General features: G+C 42.8%; 1 protein-coding gene across 2 annotated transcripts in view; it reads left to right on the top strand.

The window, feature by feature from the left end:
• large2 (LARGE xylosyl- and glucuronyltransferase 2) overlaps nt 1-11,969 on the top strand; it is a 34,352-nt gene extending 22,383 nt beyond the window's left edge. For both annotated transcript variants that reach the window (XM_042061884.1, XM_042061885.1), the window contains 14 exons: nt 306-562; nt 2,406-2,710; nt 4,849-4,931; nt 5,060-5,183; nt 6,601-6,772; nt 7,045-7,149; nt 7,431-7,543; nt 7,775-7,900; nt 8,118-8,273; nt 8,443-8,606; nt 8,795-9,073; nt 9,264-9,410; nt 9,728-9,923; nt 10,040-11,969. In XM_042061884.1, coding sequence (XP_041917818.1) covers nt 463-562; nt 2,406-2,710; nt 4,849-4,931; nt 5,060-5,183; nt 6,601-6,772; nt 7,045-7,149; nt 7,431-7,543; nt 7,775-7,900; nt 8,118-8,273; nt 8,443-8,606; nt 8,795-9,073; nt 9,264-9,410; nt 9,728-9,923; nt 10,040-10,237 — 2,268 coding nt within the window. In that variant the 5' untranslated portion in view covers nt 306-462 and the 3' untranslated portion in view covers nt 10,238-11,969. The remainder of the gene's footprint in view (nt 1-305; nt 563-2,405; nt 2,711-4,848; nt 4,932-5,059; nt 5,184-6,600; nt 6,773-7,044; nt 7,150-7,430; nt 7,544-7,774; nt 7,901-8,117; nt 8,274-8,442; nt 8,607-8,794; nt 9,074-9,263; nt 9,411-9,727; nt 9,924-10,039) is intronic.
• The last annotated feature ends 340 nt before the right edge of the window (nt 11,970-12,309 follow it).

Below are 12,309 nucleotides of genomic sequence, written 5' to 3'. Positions count from 1 at the left end.
AAAGTGCCTCCCATTGCTGACTTTTTAATTAAAGTGCGGGTGTAAACAGCAGTCCCTGCCATATAAGCTGTGCTAGGTGGTCAGAGATAGGGACGAGTTGCCGGGAGACTCCTCTCTGCTCTGTCCCACAGGAAGAGCCCTGAGCTCTATCCCCCTGTTTGACTGATGCAGCTGGAGTATTGAAATGACAAGTGTGAGCTAGCCAAGCTGGCCAAGTGTAACTGTTTTTGGAGAGTTGGTTTAATGATTTGTTTTTGTCTTTGTGTGTGTGTGTGTGTGTGTTTATTTGTTTGTTTACTCTTCAGATGAGAGGATGCAGCAGAGAACCAGCGTGAGACCAAGCCCTACGTGAACAGTGCCCCCCCTCCCTCCTCCTCCCCTCCTTCCTTCACCTCTCACTCATCCGTCCAGCTCACGTAGCCCCCCCCCCCCCCTTCCCTCCCCCACCACCACTGTCCCAGCATGCACTGCCCGTGTCGAGGGAAGCTGAAGCTCCTGGTGGTGTCTCTGAGCTTTGTGATTCTGCTGACCTGGCTCTACCTGCTGGTGGGCAACCTGGAGAGTGAGTACAGATTGGTTCTCTCTTCTCTCCTCACCTCGTCTCGTCTCGTAGCTTCCTAGCCACTGCTCACACACACGTGTGTGTGTCAGTCACGTGTCCACGTGCTTGTCTCTCACAAGCCAAGCGTTCCACCTAAAATAAATGACCCATTACATTTACATCCAAAACAAATTGCAAATGAGTACTTACTGTACATTCAAGCTTCAGTGCAAATGGAGACAATTATTAAAATAACATAAAAGAGTAAATGCAAAATAAACAATGCTGATATATCAAAAAGCAGTGAATGACTGTGACCTGTAAATCTGCATTTTAAACCCAGGCAAGCCATTTTATCTATGGAGAATCATTACAGCAGTGACCAACTCCAGCATAGGACATCAGGGCATAATCAAACCTTTGTAATCTGCCAGGCTTGTCTTATCCCCTCCTAATCATAGCTTTACTGTGGGGCATGGCCGGGACATCCACCGTTTGATAATCCACACTAGAATTCTTAGTCTTCTTTTACGCAATTCACGCATACTTAATTTCATCACAACACGTGGCCCCACCTCAGTAAGCGGATTGTTGATGCTAGTGTGAAAAAATCTATCTATTTTCATTGCTGATCATAGGAAACACTTGACATTATGGTAGTATGTAAACCGCAGGGAATGAGAGTATTGCATTGAAGCCGATTTCCATCCATAATCAGCAGGTCAAACAAAGGTTGGTGAAATATGTTTTCTTCTGGCAAGCTTTCCTAGTATTTAAATATCCCTAGTGGAATCCAGGAATGACAGGTGTACTTGACATAGAGCAGAATATGTTTATATTTTGTGCACTTAGTATGATTGCATTTAATACTTAGAACACTTAGAATTCCTCACACTTCAGCAAAAATATGTTACAGTAGCATTCATTCAATTCACTGACTATATTATTCCTATATAAATAGTTTTGATTTTAGAAACAAAGAATGTGATGACAAAGTATGTTTTTGTAAAACTCTAAAATTGAGCACATGACATAGCCAAATTATTTGATTTTTTACTCAGGAATTGAATGCTAATTGTATTACTGTTTCTCTGTGTGAAGTGTGAAAAAAGAAATCCGCAATGCAACAGTTGACCATGACTATAGATTTCATCTTTAATTATGTAGTATGGATTTGATACAACTTTTCAAATAAATTGCGTAATTATGCAAAACATTGTTATTAAATATCTCAAATAAGTAAAAAAAACAAATCAAGATTAGTCAAATCCATTTTGCATTTATCTGCATGTCCATGTTATCAGTCCAAAAACTCATTGCCCCCCACAGACACACACACACACACACACACATACACAAACACACACAACCACACTCATGCTTCTGTTGGAGTTAGGTGTGAACATCATTCACACTTGATGTGATAATGAGAGTACACTGGCTAGTGGCAGGTGTTGTGGCACATGTGTTTGGGATGGTCACATGTGAGTGAGTCTGTGTGGCTGGGCATGTGCATTTTCACACACTTGTACGTGTGAAACAGCTTGTCCAGCTTGTCCTAACTGCATGCGAGCATCTGACTGTCACGTAGCATTGAATGCTCTCTGTCCATTCTGAATCTGTTAAATATGCCATTATATTGTGTCAGGTTTCTCCTTCAATATAGCAGAACAACGCGAGTGACAGACAGAAAGTAGAGCCAGGTCTCCTATTGCAGTGTAGCCTGAATGTTGTGGACAATAGCATTTGCTAAACGATTAAATGTAATGTAAATGAAATGTAATGTAACTAAGACAAAACAAACACAGCCTGAGTGTTACAAAGGTCAGAGTTCACACATGCTGTTTTGTCTTGTGTTGTCCAGACGGGCGCGCTCTGCTGCTCTCTCCCTGCCTGGTAGACTCCACCGAGGCCCAGGTGCTGGAGAGGGAGGTTCTGGCCTCGCGCGTCAGAGAGGTGGAGGAGGAGAACCGGCAGATCCGCCTCCAGCTCAGCCAATCGCAGGGCCTGGCCGCTGCCTCTGCCGGACAGCAGCCTCCCGAGGGTAACTATGGGAACCAGCAGTGGGTGGCATCAGCCGACACAGGGCCGGAGGACGTGGAGAACACAGCCGAGGAGAAAGCTAATCATAGCGATTGTGCCCGGTCGCCCACAGTGGAGAAGTGTGAGGTGAGTGAGTGGAAGAAGTGTTGTCTGCACACTGCAATTGCTCCAAAAATATAAACTTTATTACTTTAAAAAAAAGGGAGTGAGTGCTCATAGGGTCAGACCCAGACCTCTCAAGTCTCACGCATTGAGCGTGAGACACACGCATTTCAATGACTTCACACGCTCACACGCCACACATGGCATTTCTCACTCCGAGAAATTATTAACTTGCCCGCACAGAAATGTCTAAGGGCTATATTTTACTAACGTGTCACACAACGTTGCTGTCTGTGCGCTCATTCAGCTCAGAGGGCTGCTGTTCAGTTACTAACCTATCGGCCAATCAGAAAATAGGATTTCTCAACCAATCAAGAAATAGTTTTGTTTTGATGTAGGTCCGCAACGTGGAGACTGGTGGTCCGCGGAATCTTGGAGTGAAATTAATTAATTTGATCAAGATACCGCGGACCGACAAAAAAAGAAAACAAACTTTTCTGCTATCGATGTCATTAAACATGGAGCCATACAAGAAAGTGGTGGTATGAGCGTCCATTCAATGCAGGCGTCTGCACGAGAGAAACTGAAATTAATCGATAACGTTGATCAAAGCTCCGCTTCAACCTTTTGAATGCTATTTAATTGTTTAACGACACTTAATAGAACAACGTTGATTTGTGGAACTTCCATAGAAACAGAGCAGAGACTGTATAATACACTGTATAGCACTGAGTATTGTATAGTCAAATTTGAATATAACGTGGACAAAAGCTATTGTAGCCTTCTTTCTATCTGTTAAAGATCAGCAGCTCAGTGATTTACGCCTATCTGCTCGACAAAAAAGCTGGTATTGTGTTTCCTGAATCCTTACATTCAGGCATTCAAAAAAACATGTATTCTTTTCTCCATTACCTACCAATGTATGATGCTTGCATGAGGGAAACATCCCAAAACAATAGCGCCCATATAATTGTTGCTGTTTTGAGAAGTATTTATTTTCTCATGCAAGCATCATGCAACCATGCAAAAGCAATGAAACTAATTATATCTTACATGTACATTAGTAAAGCAGTCCTCTGATGTGCATGTCACAAAACATTGAAGTGAAAGTGCATGTATAACAATATAGGCATAATAATGATTGTGATAATGACAATTTGATTTGGAGGGAGTGGGGTTGGGTACGTGTAGATGAGCCCTATGACCTAAAAGTCTGCCATGACTGGGCCTCAGGTCAAAGAAGTTTGAGAAAGGCTGGTTTACATAACCTGCATCAGATTGAGGTTTGCAGTGATGCACCTGAAGGCACGGGTTGAGGACCCAGTCAGTTACGTCACAATATGCACATTTGTTTAAATTCACCATGACCAAAATTTTAGTTTTTTTTTTTTTTTTTTACTTTGAATCTTGGAAAAAAAAAATATATTGACCTACCTACAGACCCATTTTTTTTTATTTTTTTTTTGGCTGTTACTGCAAACAAGAATATTTTTAAGGATGGCCTCATGACTGTGAAAATGGCTGACATTGAACCACAGTGCTTTAAATGGGAGCCCCCAGTCATCAGTCATTAAGGCATCAAAATTTGCCACAAACACTTACAACACACAACATCACTCATAAACATACACACGAACAGAACCACCACTGTTCAAGAGACCATTTTGGGGCTAAATGTGCTTTTTCTCATTTGGTTGTTTTCTGTTTGTTTAGAGCAGAATGAGCCACTGCTGTTCAAAGGGCCCATTTGGGTGAAATTATTATTATAATTTATTATTATTTACTATAGGGTTCTAGAATAAATAAAACAGTGTGTTTGAAATAATGGAATTTGTGCTCTCTCATGAAGCTGGGTCGATGGGACATGGGGAGGGTGGGTCTGTTCATCGGGGGGGAGGGGGCGTGGCGCCACGAGTAGTTCAAGCAGACGTAGGACTTTCATGTACTTCATGTACCCGAGAAACAAAGTCTCACTCCTTGCAAACTTCAAAACTTGAGAGCCTTGGTCAGACCTCATATCAGTGTTGTGTGATTCAAGGGAAACATGCTATATGGAAAAATGGTCGAAGTGCATTAGTGTATTAGTCATACCTCTGATTGGGATGTTTAATTTGGTAGACGTCATTCTAATTTGAGTTTTCTCCTTCTTTTCCCAACCCCAGCTGATCCATGTTGCATGTGTGTGTGCAGGACACAATGCAAGTCGAGATGTTGTCACCCTTGTCAAATCCATCCTGTTCCATAGGTGAGATTGGCATGCTCCTTGGCAGATCATCTGCATATTGCTTCTTCATATTTGATCACATGCCTACATATCATTAGTTCCTCTTCTTCATGCTAATGGTTCTTCTCTGGTACTTTTTCTCTTTGCAGGAGGAACCCTCTGCACTTTCATTTCATCACAGATACGGTGGCCAATCAGATCCTGAGCGCCCTGTTCCAGTCCTGGATGGTTCCGTCCGTGCAAGTCAGCTTCTATGATGCTGATGAACTCAAGGTAAAAACCTACACGTACACACACACACACACAGGGGCGGAGAGGACATGTATCTGGGTATCATAGCACTCCAATAGTTGCCTGTATAAATTTAAAAAAGGAAGTAGGCCTAGCCTACAGATAATGCCAACCTAATAACACAGGCAATTAAATAATTGGAAAACCAGGCACTTTGAATAGGTTTGTAGAGAACGATTAAAGTAGGCCTATATAGGCATAGACAGCCTAGGCCTATATTAATTTAAGAACAAACAAACAAATTAAATTGTCTTTTTTTTATTTGTGACCATGAAAGTTCTGTAACGCCTGAATAAGACAAAAATGAATTAAGATAAAAAAAATAAGGCTAGCCTACAAAAAAATCAGCATGGGAGAGATGAGTGTGAATGACAATATAGACAGTGAGCGAGTGGTATACATATTGGTTGGACTTCCCAAGACTCTAAGGTGTAGATCATGGAGTTTTTCGAAAATGTATAATCAATATATCATTTCGATGGCCACGTACACCTCACGGCCCCGATAAAGGCTCCATCGCACATTCCTCGGCCGGCCGGCCGGGAAAACTCCCGATCGTCCCGATTTCCGCTCCGCCCCTGCACACACACACACACACACACACACACACACACACACACACACACACACACACACACACACACACACAAACACATCTACAAACACAGACACTATTGTTGTTCTCCTGTATTGCTAGCTTATGACATTCCCCTTGAAAGCATACCACTGACCGGCATGTGTCAGTGTCACAGAGTTCCCACACTCCTGCTGTTAAACCCTAGGGTTAAAGGTCACATGGGCATATGTACTTCGCACCTCCTTCAAGACAGGAAGGAAACACAAACACGGTTTCCATCCAGTCAGCTAAACATAGTACAGCTTCACAAGCAGTCACGCCGGTGTAACAGTTGGAGATGAGTTAATGTTAGTTGTCCTTAGGGAACCATGTGTTTAACAACTTTATTTGCGTTTAACAACTGCGTTTAACAACTTTATTTCATATTATTTATATAAGTATCCACAGCAACTGTAAATTGTTAACTCCAATATATCACTGAGAGATTTAATTGGTCTTAGTGTTTAATTACATGGCTCCATATAAGTGTATTCTGGCTCAGCTGCCTGGTGCTACCACTGACTGTGATATGTGTTGGCTGCCTGCCTACCCCAATCATAGCATTTTACAGTCTCGGCTTACTCAGGAGCTAGAGACTGCTGTCTTCTGAATATCATTTCATGCCAAGTTGATAGAAACATGTCCATTTTTCAAGTGTTATAGATGGACTCAGTATTGCGATGTGTGTTAAATGGTCTTCTCTGTTTTGTCTCTCTTTCTTTATCTTCCTATCTTTCCATCTTCTCTGTTGGCTGCTTTCTTCACCCATTCCCACCTTTGTAGTCCGAGGTGTCATGGATACCAAACAAACACTATTCAGGAATTTACGGCCTGATGAAGCTGACCCTTACCAAAGCCCTGCCCTCTGACCTCTCCAAGGTCATCGTCCTGGATACAGACATCACCTTTGCCACTGATATAGCGGAGCTGTGGGCCATCTTCAGGAAGTTCACAGGTCTGTAACACAAGTCAAACCACTCCTGTCTATTTCAGTAATTCATGCTGACCTATTCAGCAGTAGTTAAATCACTGCTTCTGACTAGCGCTAGTCAGTATAAAATCTCATATCAGTAGTGGATGGTGGCCAATCAGTCAGCCCAGGTTTGAACCCCGAACTTGCCGTCGCGAGAAATGTGTCTTATAATTGCCATACTTTACTTTTTAAAATCCTGCTCTCTTTCCTCACTCTACATAAGCCTGTTCTGACTTCTGGTGTTGTGATTTCAGAGAAGCAGGTGATTGGTCTGGTGGAGAACCAGAGTGACTGGTACCTGGGCAACCTGTGGAAGAACCACAAGCCGTGGCCTGCACTAGGGAGAGGTTTCAACACAGGTGAGGGGCTCGGAGAGCAGACTGCCTTCACGCACGGTGGCCTTGTGAAAGAGAAAAGAACTTGTTGACCACTCACATCAGAGTGTAACATTACATTTGGCTACAATGTGTGGGAAGGAATGTTGACATCATCCAGAGTTACAATAGCTGTGGTGACCCACTTTTCACAATAGCCTCTGATTACAATGAATGTCCATGGATGCTTTATAGCACTGCAGTGATTGATATGAACACAGTGAAAGGACTGTATGTGTGACTCATACTCTGTTTTCTTTCTGTAGGAGTCATTCTGCTGTATTTGGAGAAGCTGCGTCGGATTGGCTGGGAGCAGATGTGGCGCCTGACAGCCGAGCGCGAGCTAATGAACATGCTCTCCACCTCGCTCGCTGACCAGGTCAGCTACAAACCTGAACCGCTGTGATTATTCACACTGATCTGTCACATATGGCCTGTTTTGACAGCAAATGCATTTTAATAATGAACCGCTCAGAGATGAAAATTATCATTATATTTATATTTAGCATGGGCTGTCTGGTGTGCACCTGAAACATCTGCATGTGTAAATGCCTGGTGTCAGCCCGGTATAACATTTTCTTTTTTAATATTTTATTTTTACGTCCCGCAGGACATCTTTAATGCATTCATAAAGCAGAATCCTGTGCTGGTGCACCAGCTCCCATGCTTCTGGAACGTCCAGCTGTCAGACCACACACGCTCGGAGCAGTGCTACACAGAGGTGTCGGATCTGAAGGTAAAAAGCAGCCGCAACCCCAGTGGAAAACTCGTCTAGATCAAAGATCTCTCTTTTTATAAAGCCGAGTGCTTTTGAAAACACTCTATTTTGTTTGTGTTTTCAGGAGAGAAAAACATTTTATTTACGTCTCAGAAAAATATATTTTGGAGTTATTCATGATTTATCTTCTGGAGAAAGCAGTAGTAAATATGTGTGTTTTTATTTGAACTACCAGGTGATCCACTGGAACTCTCCCAAGAAGCTGCGGGTAAAGAACAAACACGTGGAGTTTTTCCGTAACCTTTACCTGACGTTCCTGGAGTATGATGGGAATCTTCTTCGCCGGGAGCTCTTTGGCTGTCCAGCCCAGGCCAGTTCTGAGAGCACACAGGTAGGATTCATTCCTTATTGATAACTAACACTCAAGTAAAGTAAACTAACACAGTCACATATTAAAGTGAAATCGGATAGTAGTGTTCTGGACAGCACATTTTAAAGCCATGGTCCCCCCAAAGTTTCTCCATTGAATTTGGCTCACTGGTCTGCATTTCTGCCCTTAGCTACAGGGAGCTCTGGAGGAGCTTGATGAGGATGACCAGTGCTATGAGTTCCGACGAGAGCGAATCACATTGCACCGTGTTCACCTCTACTTCCTACAGTATGAATACACACCAAGCAGTGACAACACTGACGTGACTCTGGTGGCTCAGCTCTCAATGGACAGGTGAGGAATTCTTCATTTTGCTCATTCTCTTCTGGGGTCTCACAGAAGGTCTTACGTTGGTGTTACAAGCTGTAATTGAAGTTTGTGTGGGATGCATAATTTAGTGGCGTATCAAAGACTCCAGTGAGTCAGTGCAGGCATGACGCGCATTAAAGGCTTGTCGTCTCTGTCGGCTGCGTCTGTTGCAGACTTCAAATGCTGGAGGCGATCTGTAAGCACTGGGAGGGCCCCATTAGTCTGGCGCTCTACATGTCGGATGCCGAGGCACAGCAGTTCCTGCGCTACGCACAGGCCTCCGAGGTGCTCAAGAACCGCAAGAACATCGGATACCACATTGTCTACAAAGAGGGGCAGTTCTACCCGGTCAACCTAGTGCGCAACGTGGCCCTGCACAATGCCAACACACCGTATGTGTTTCTGACAGATGTGGACTTCCTACCGATGTATGGCCTCTATGAATACCTCAGGTGAGTGGCTCGTATTTTTGGGAGGTTATATGTTCATGGTTATCCTATGTCCAGTTTGACCGGATATATAGCAGAGTGTATACATTCACTTAATATATACTGTTTTCATTTTTAATTTAAATATTCGTCAACATAACATTTAAACTCACTCAGGACATGTATTGTAACACAACTATGTGTTCCTCTGTAGAAAGTCCATAGTTCAGCTGGACATGGCCAACACTAAGAAGGCTTTGGTGGTGCCTGCGTTTGAGACGCTGCGCTATCGGCTCTCCTTCCCCAAGTCCAAAGCAGAACTTCTCTCCATGCTGGACATGGGGACTCTCTACACCTTCAGGTACAGCAAGTGACCTTTCCCACTTTAACTGAGAAGGCTATAAGTTATATTTTATTTGATGCCATTTTGTTCCCTCAAACTCTGGTCCCATTTTTAAAGATGTTGTTAAGCTTTAGTTTAAACCGTTATATTGCATGAATAAAATTCTCTCACAATTTAATTTATTTCTATTTAAAATGAATTGCCCATACAGTCAAAGGCTGGATTAGAATCCTATGCAGCAATTAAATCAGCTGTGCTTTATCCTTTAGTGTTCCATTTATATTTAGCTAATGAATAAATGAGAAACTGACTAGCCTGCTCTTTTCTCACGGCAGGTACCATGTTTGGACCAAAGGCCATGCTCCGACTAACTATGCTAAATGGCGGACCGCCACCACACCTTACAAGGTAGACTGGGAACCAGACTTTGAGCCCTATGTGGTGGTCCGAAGAGATTGTCCAGAGTATGATCAGAGATTTGTGGGCTTTGGCTGGAACAAAGTGTCACACATTATGGAGCTTGATGCCCAGGTAATGAAAACTCCTTCTCGAAACATTCCTTGAATCAACTTTGATGCTCCAGATTGTTGTCATGAGCTGATGTTGATCGATGACTCTTCTCTTTCATGTGATCTTTTGTCCCCCAGGAATATGACTTGGTTGTGCTACCAAATGCCTTCATGATCCACATGCCCCATGCTCCAAGTTTTGACATTTCAAAGTTCCGATCCAGTCCAAGTTACCGATACTGTCTGAACACGCTCAAGGATGAGTTCCACCAGGACCTTTCTAGAAAGTATGGCTCTGCTGCACTTAAGTACCTCACAGCCCAGAGAAACATCTGAAACCAGTCACTGATGGACCTCACCGTGTAAAAGGCCAAAGGCCAGTCCCAGAGGACCCCTTGGTCCAAATGCTGCTCTGAGAGAGAGAGAGGCGGGGGGGGGGGGGGGGGGAGATTGGTGTCCAGATTGGTGTCCACAGGACACTGCTGACTGGAATCACCCCATCAACTGAGTGATCAATCGAGTGATTGTGCAGATTGTATGCTTATTTTATGCTGGTTTTTGAGAGAGTTAATAGGTATGGTGATGGAATCACACAACCTTACCATGACCCTAAAACCACATTTATGGATTGACCTCATCCAAGGACAATTATATGCTTTTATTTTTAAAGCAGTGGACAAAGAGTTATATATAAATATATACAAGAGAGGATTAACACTATGTGTGGTCAACCACATTCTATTAAAGGAGACAATGAATTTAATCAAGACAAGACATCGCTGACAATCAATCAGGGCTTTTCCATTGAAAAGTGGCTCCAACTCAGCCAGATGTGATGGTGAAGATGGTATCAGGCAATATCAGTTCAGAGGTATGAAGCTGTGGACAAATGAAGAGTCTCCCCGGACTACTGATGGACTTCACAGTGAAAGAGGCCAGTGGGACAGAGGAAACGTTTAAGCCTTACTTTGTCAATATTTAGAATATTTAAAGCAGCTTTTGTTTTTGTTTTGGGTGTACATGATCAACAAAAAAGAAAAGAAATATATGTTTTGATTATGATGTTAACTGGAAAATCACAGTTTTCTTTTCACTTCTTCATTTTAATCCCCTTGCAGGAAAGTATCTTTTTCCCTGAAGAGAAGCAATGCCCATTGAGGTTTCCTGATAGACTCTAAAAAATGCTGGTGGTACATTCTTCTATTCAGTAAAACTGGCATGACTAATCGTCCGGGCACATTTAATATTACTGTAATTCACTAACCAACACTGCTGCTTTGCATATCAAGGCATGCTTACCAACCTGTCCAATACCACAGTGCTACTGACTATGCTTATGTGAGTCTCTCCTCCTGTCATTCCGCTCTGTGGAGGTCAATGTCTGGCACGCTTCTTACACCACAGGATTGTCTGTCACCAGAGAGATCATTTAATGATCTGTTTTCAAGGGGGTTAGAGATCTGATTTGGGACCATTGAGTTTTGAGAATGATGGGTATTAATTAATCTCAGATTGTAAATTGCAGTCCTAAAGGAGCTGAAATCCTCCCTGATGGCCTGTTATGTGCCAAGTCCAAATCTGACTAAGTGTGCCATGTACTTCAGCTAGCCCCCATTTACACTCATACACCTACAGGCTCTCAACAATGCAAAACCATTAAATTTACTATACAATCTTCATTTCAACGTGTCAAATATGTCTTATGAGGGACAAATCTCAGTATCTCCTATGTATTGGGACAACGCCTACAGTATGTACAGCCCGAGGTCTATTGTGTAAACACCAATTTACTATTCCTTATTTACCACTGAACATGTATATGGCTCCCATCTCAGCCTCAGTTAACCCCTTTGACACCACATATATTCCTTCCCAGTGGACTGTGCAGATTTGCGGTAAATGCTAGTGCCTTTGCTGTATTGTGAAACTGGATATTGATTGTACTGCTGTACGCAACGGTGGGGCCTGCAAGACCACAGGCACTATATTTATTATTGTTGACTTAAATCAATCATATTTTTCTATGTAGGGTACAAAGTGCTTTAAATAAATTTGCCCTTTTTTTCTACAACCGTGGCTGGGGAATTTCTGTGCAGGCATCAAAAGAGCTGATTTGTCGTATTGAAGAGTATGAGTGTGTGATGACAGCTGCCAGATTGTCTGGGTAGTGTCCGTTGAAGCTGTGTGAGGATGTGACCAAAGAATTATGGATGTCTGAATAGGTCTGAGCAGGGGCTGTGGGGACAACACACAAGTACAGCCTGAGGATATTAAAACTCTGTCCACAAACATTCTTCATGTGATTACTGATTTAGATGGATTCCGTTACAGATAATTATTTTACATGCACATGTAAATGTGATGAGATCATATGGATGGGCTAATCAACTTCTCCCTGGGAGGTTGGG

The sequence above is a fragment of the Alosa sapidissima genome, chromosome 14 (assembly GCF_018492685.1).
Source record: "Alosa sapidissima isolate fAloSap1 chromosome 14, fAloSap1.pri, whole genome shotgun sequence".
In the NCBI taxonomy this organism is placed as follows: domain Eukaryota; kingdom Metazoa; phylum Chordata; class Actinopteri; order Clupeiformes; family Clupeidae; genus Alosa; species Alosa sapidissima.
Note: the sequence above shows the minus strand (reverse complement) of the source record. Positions and strands in the feature narration are given on the sequence as shown.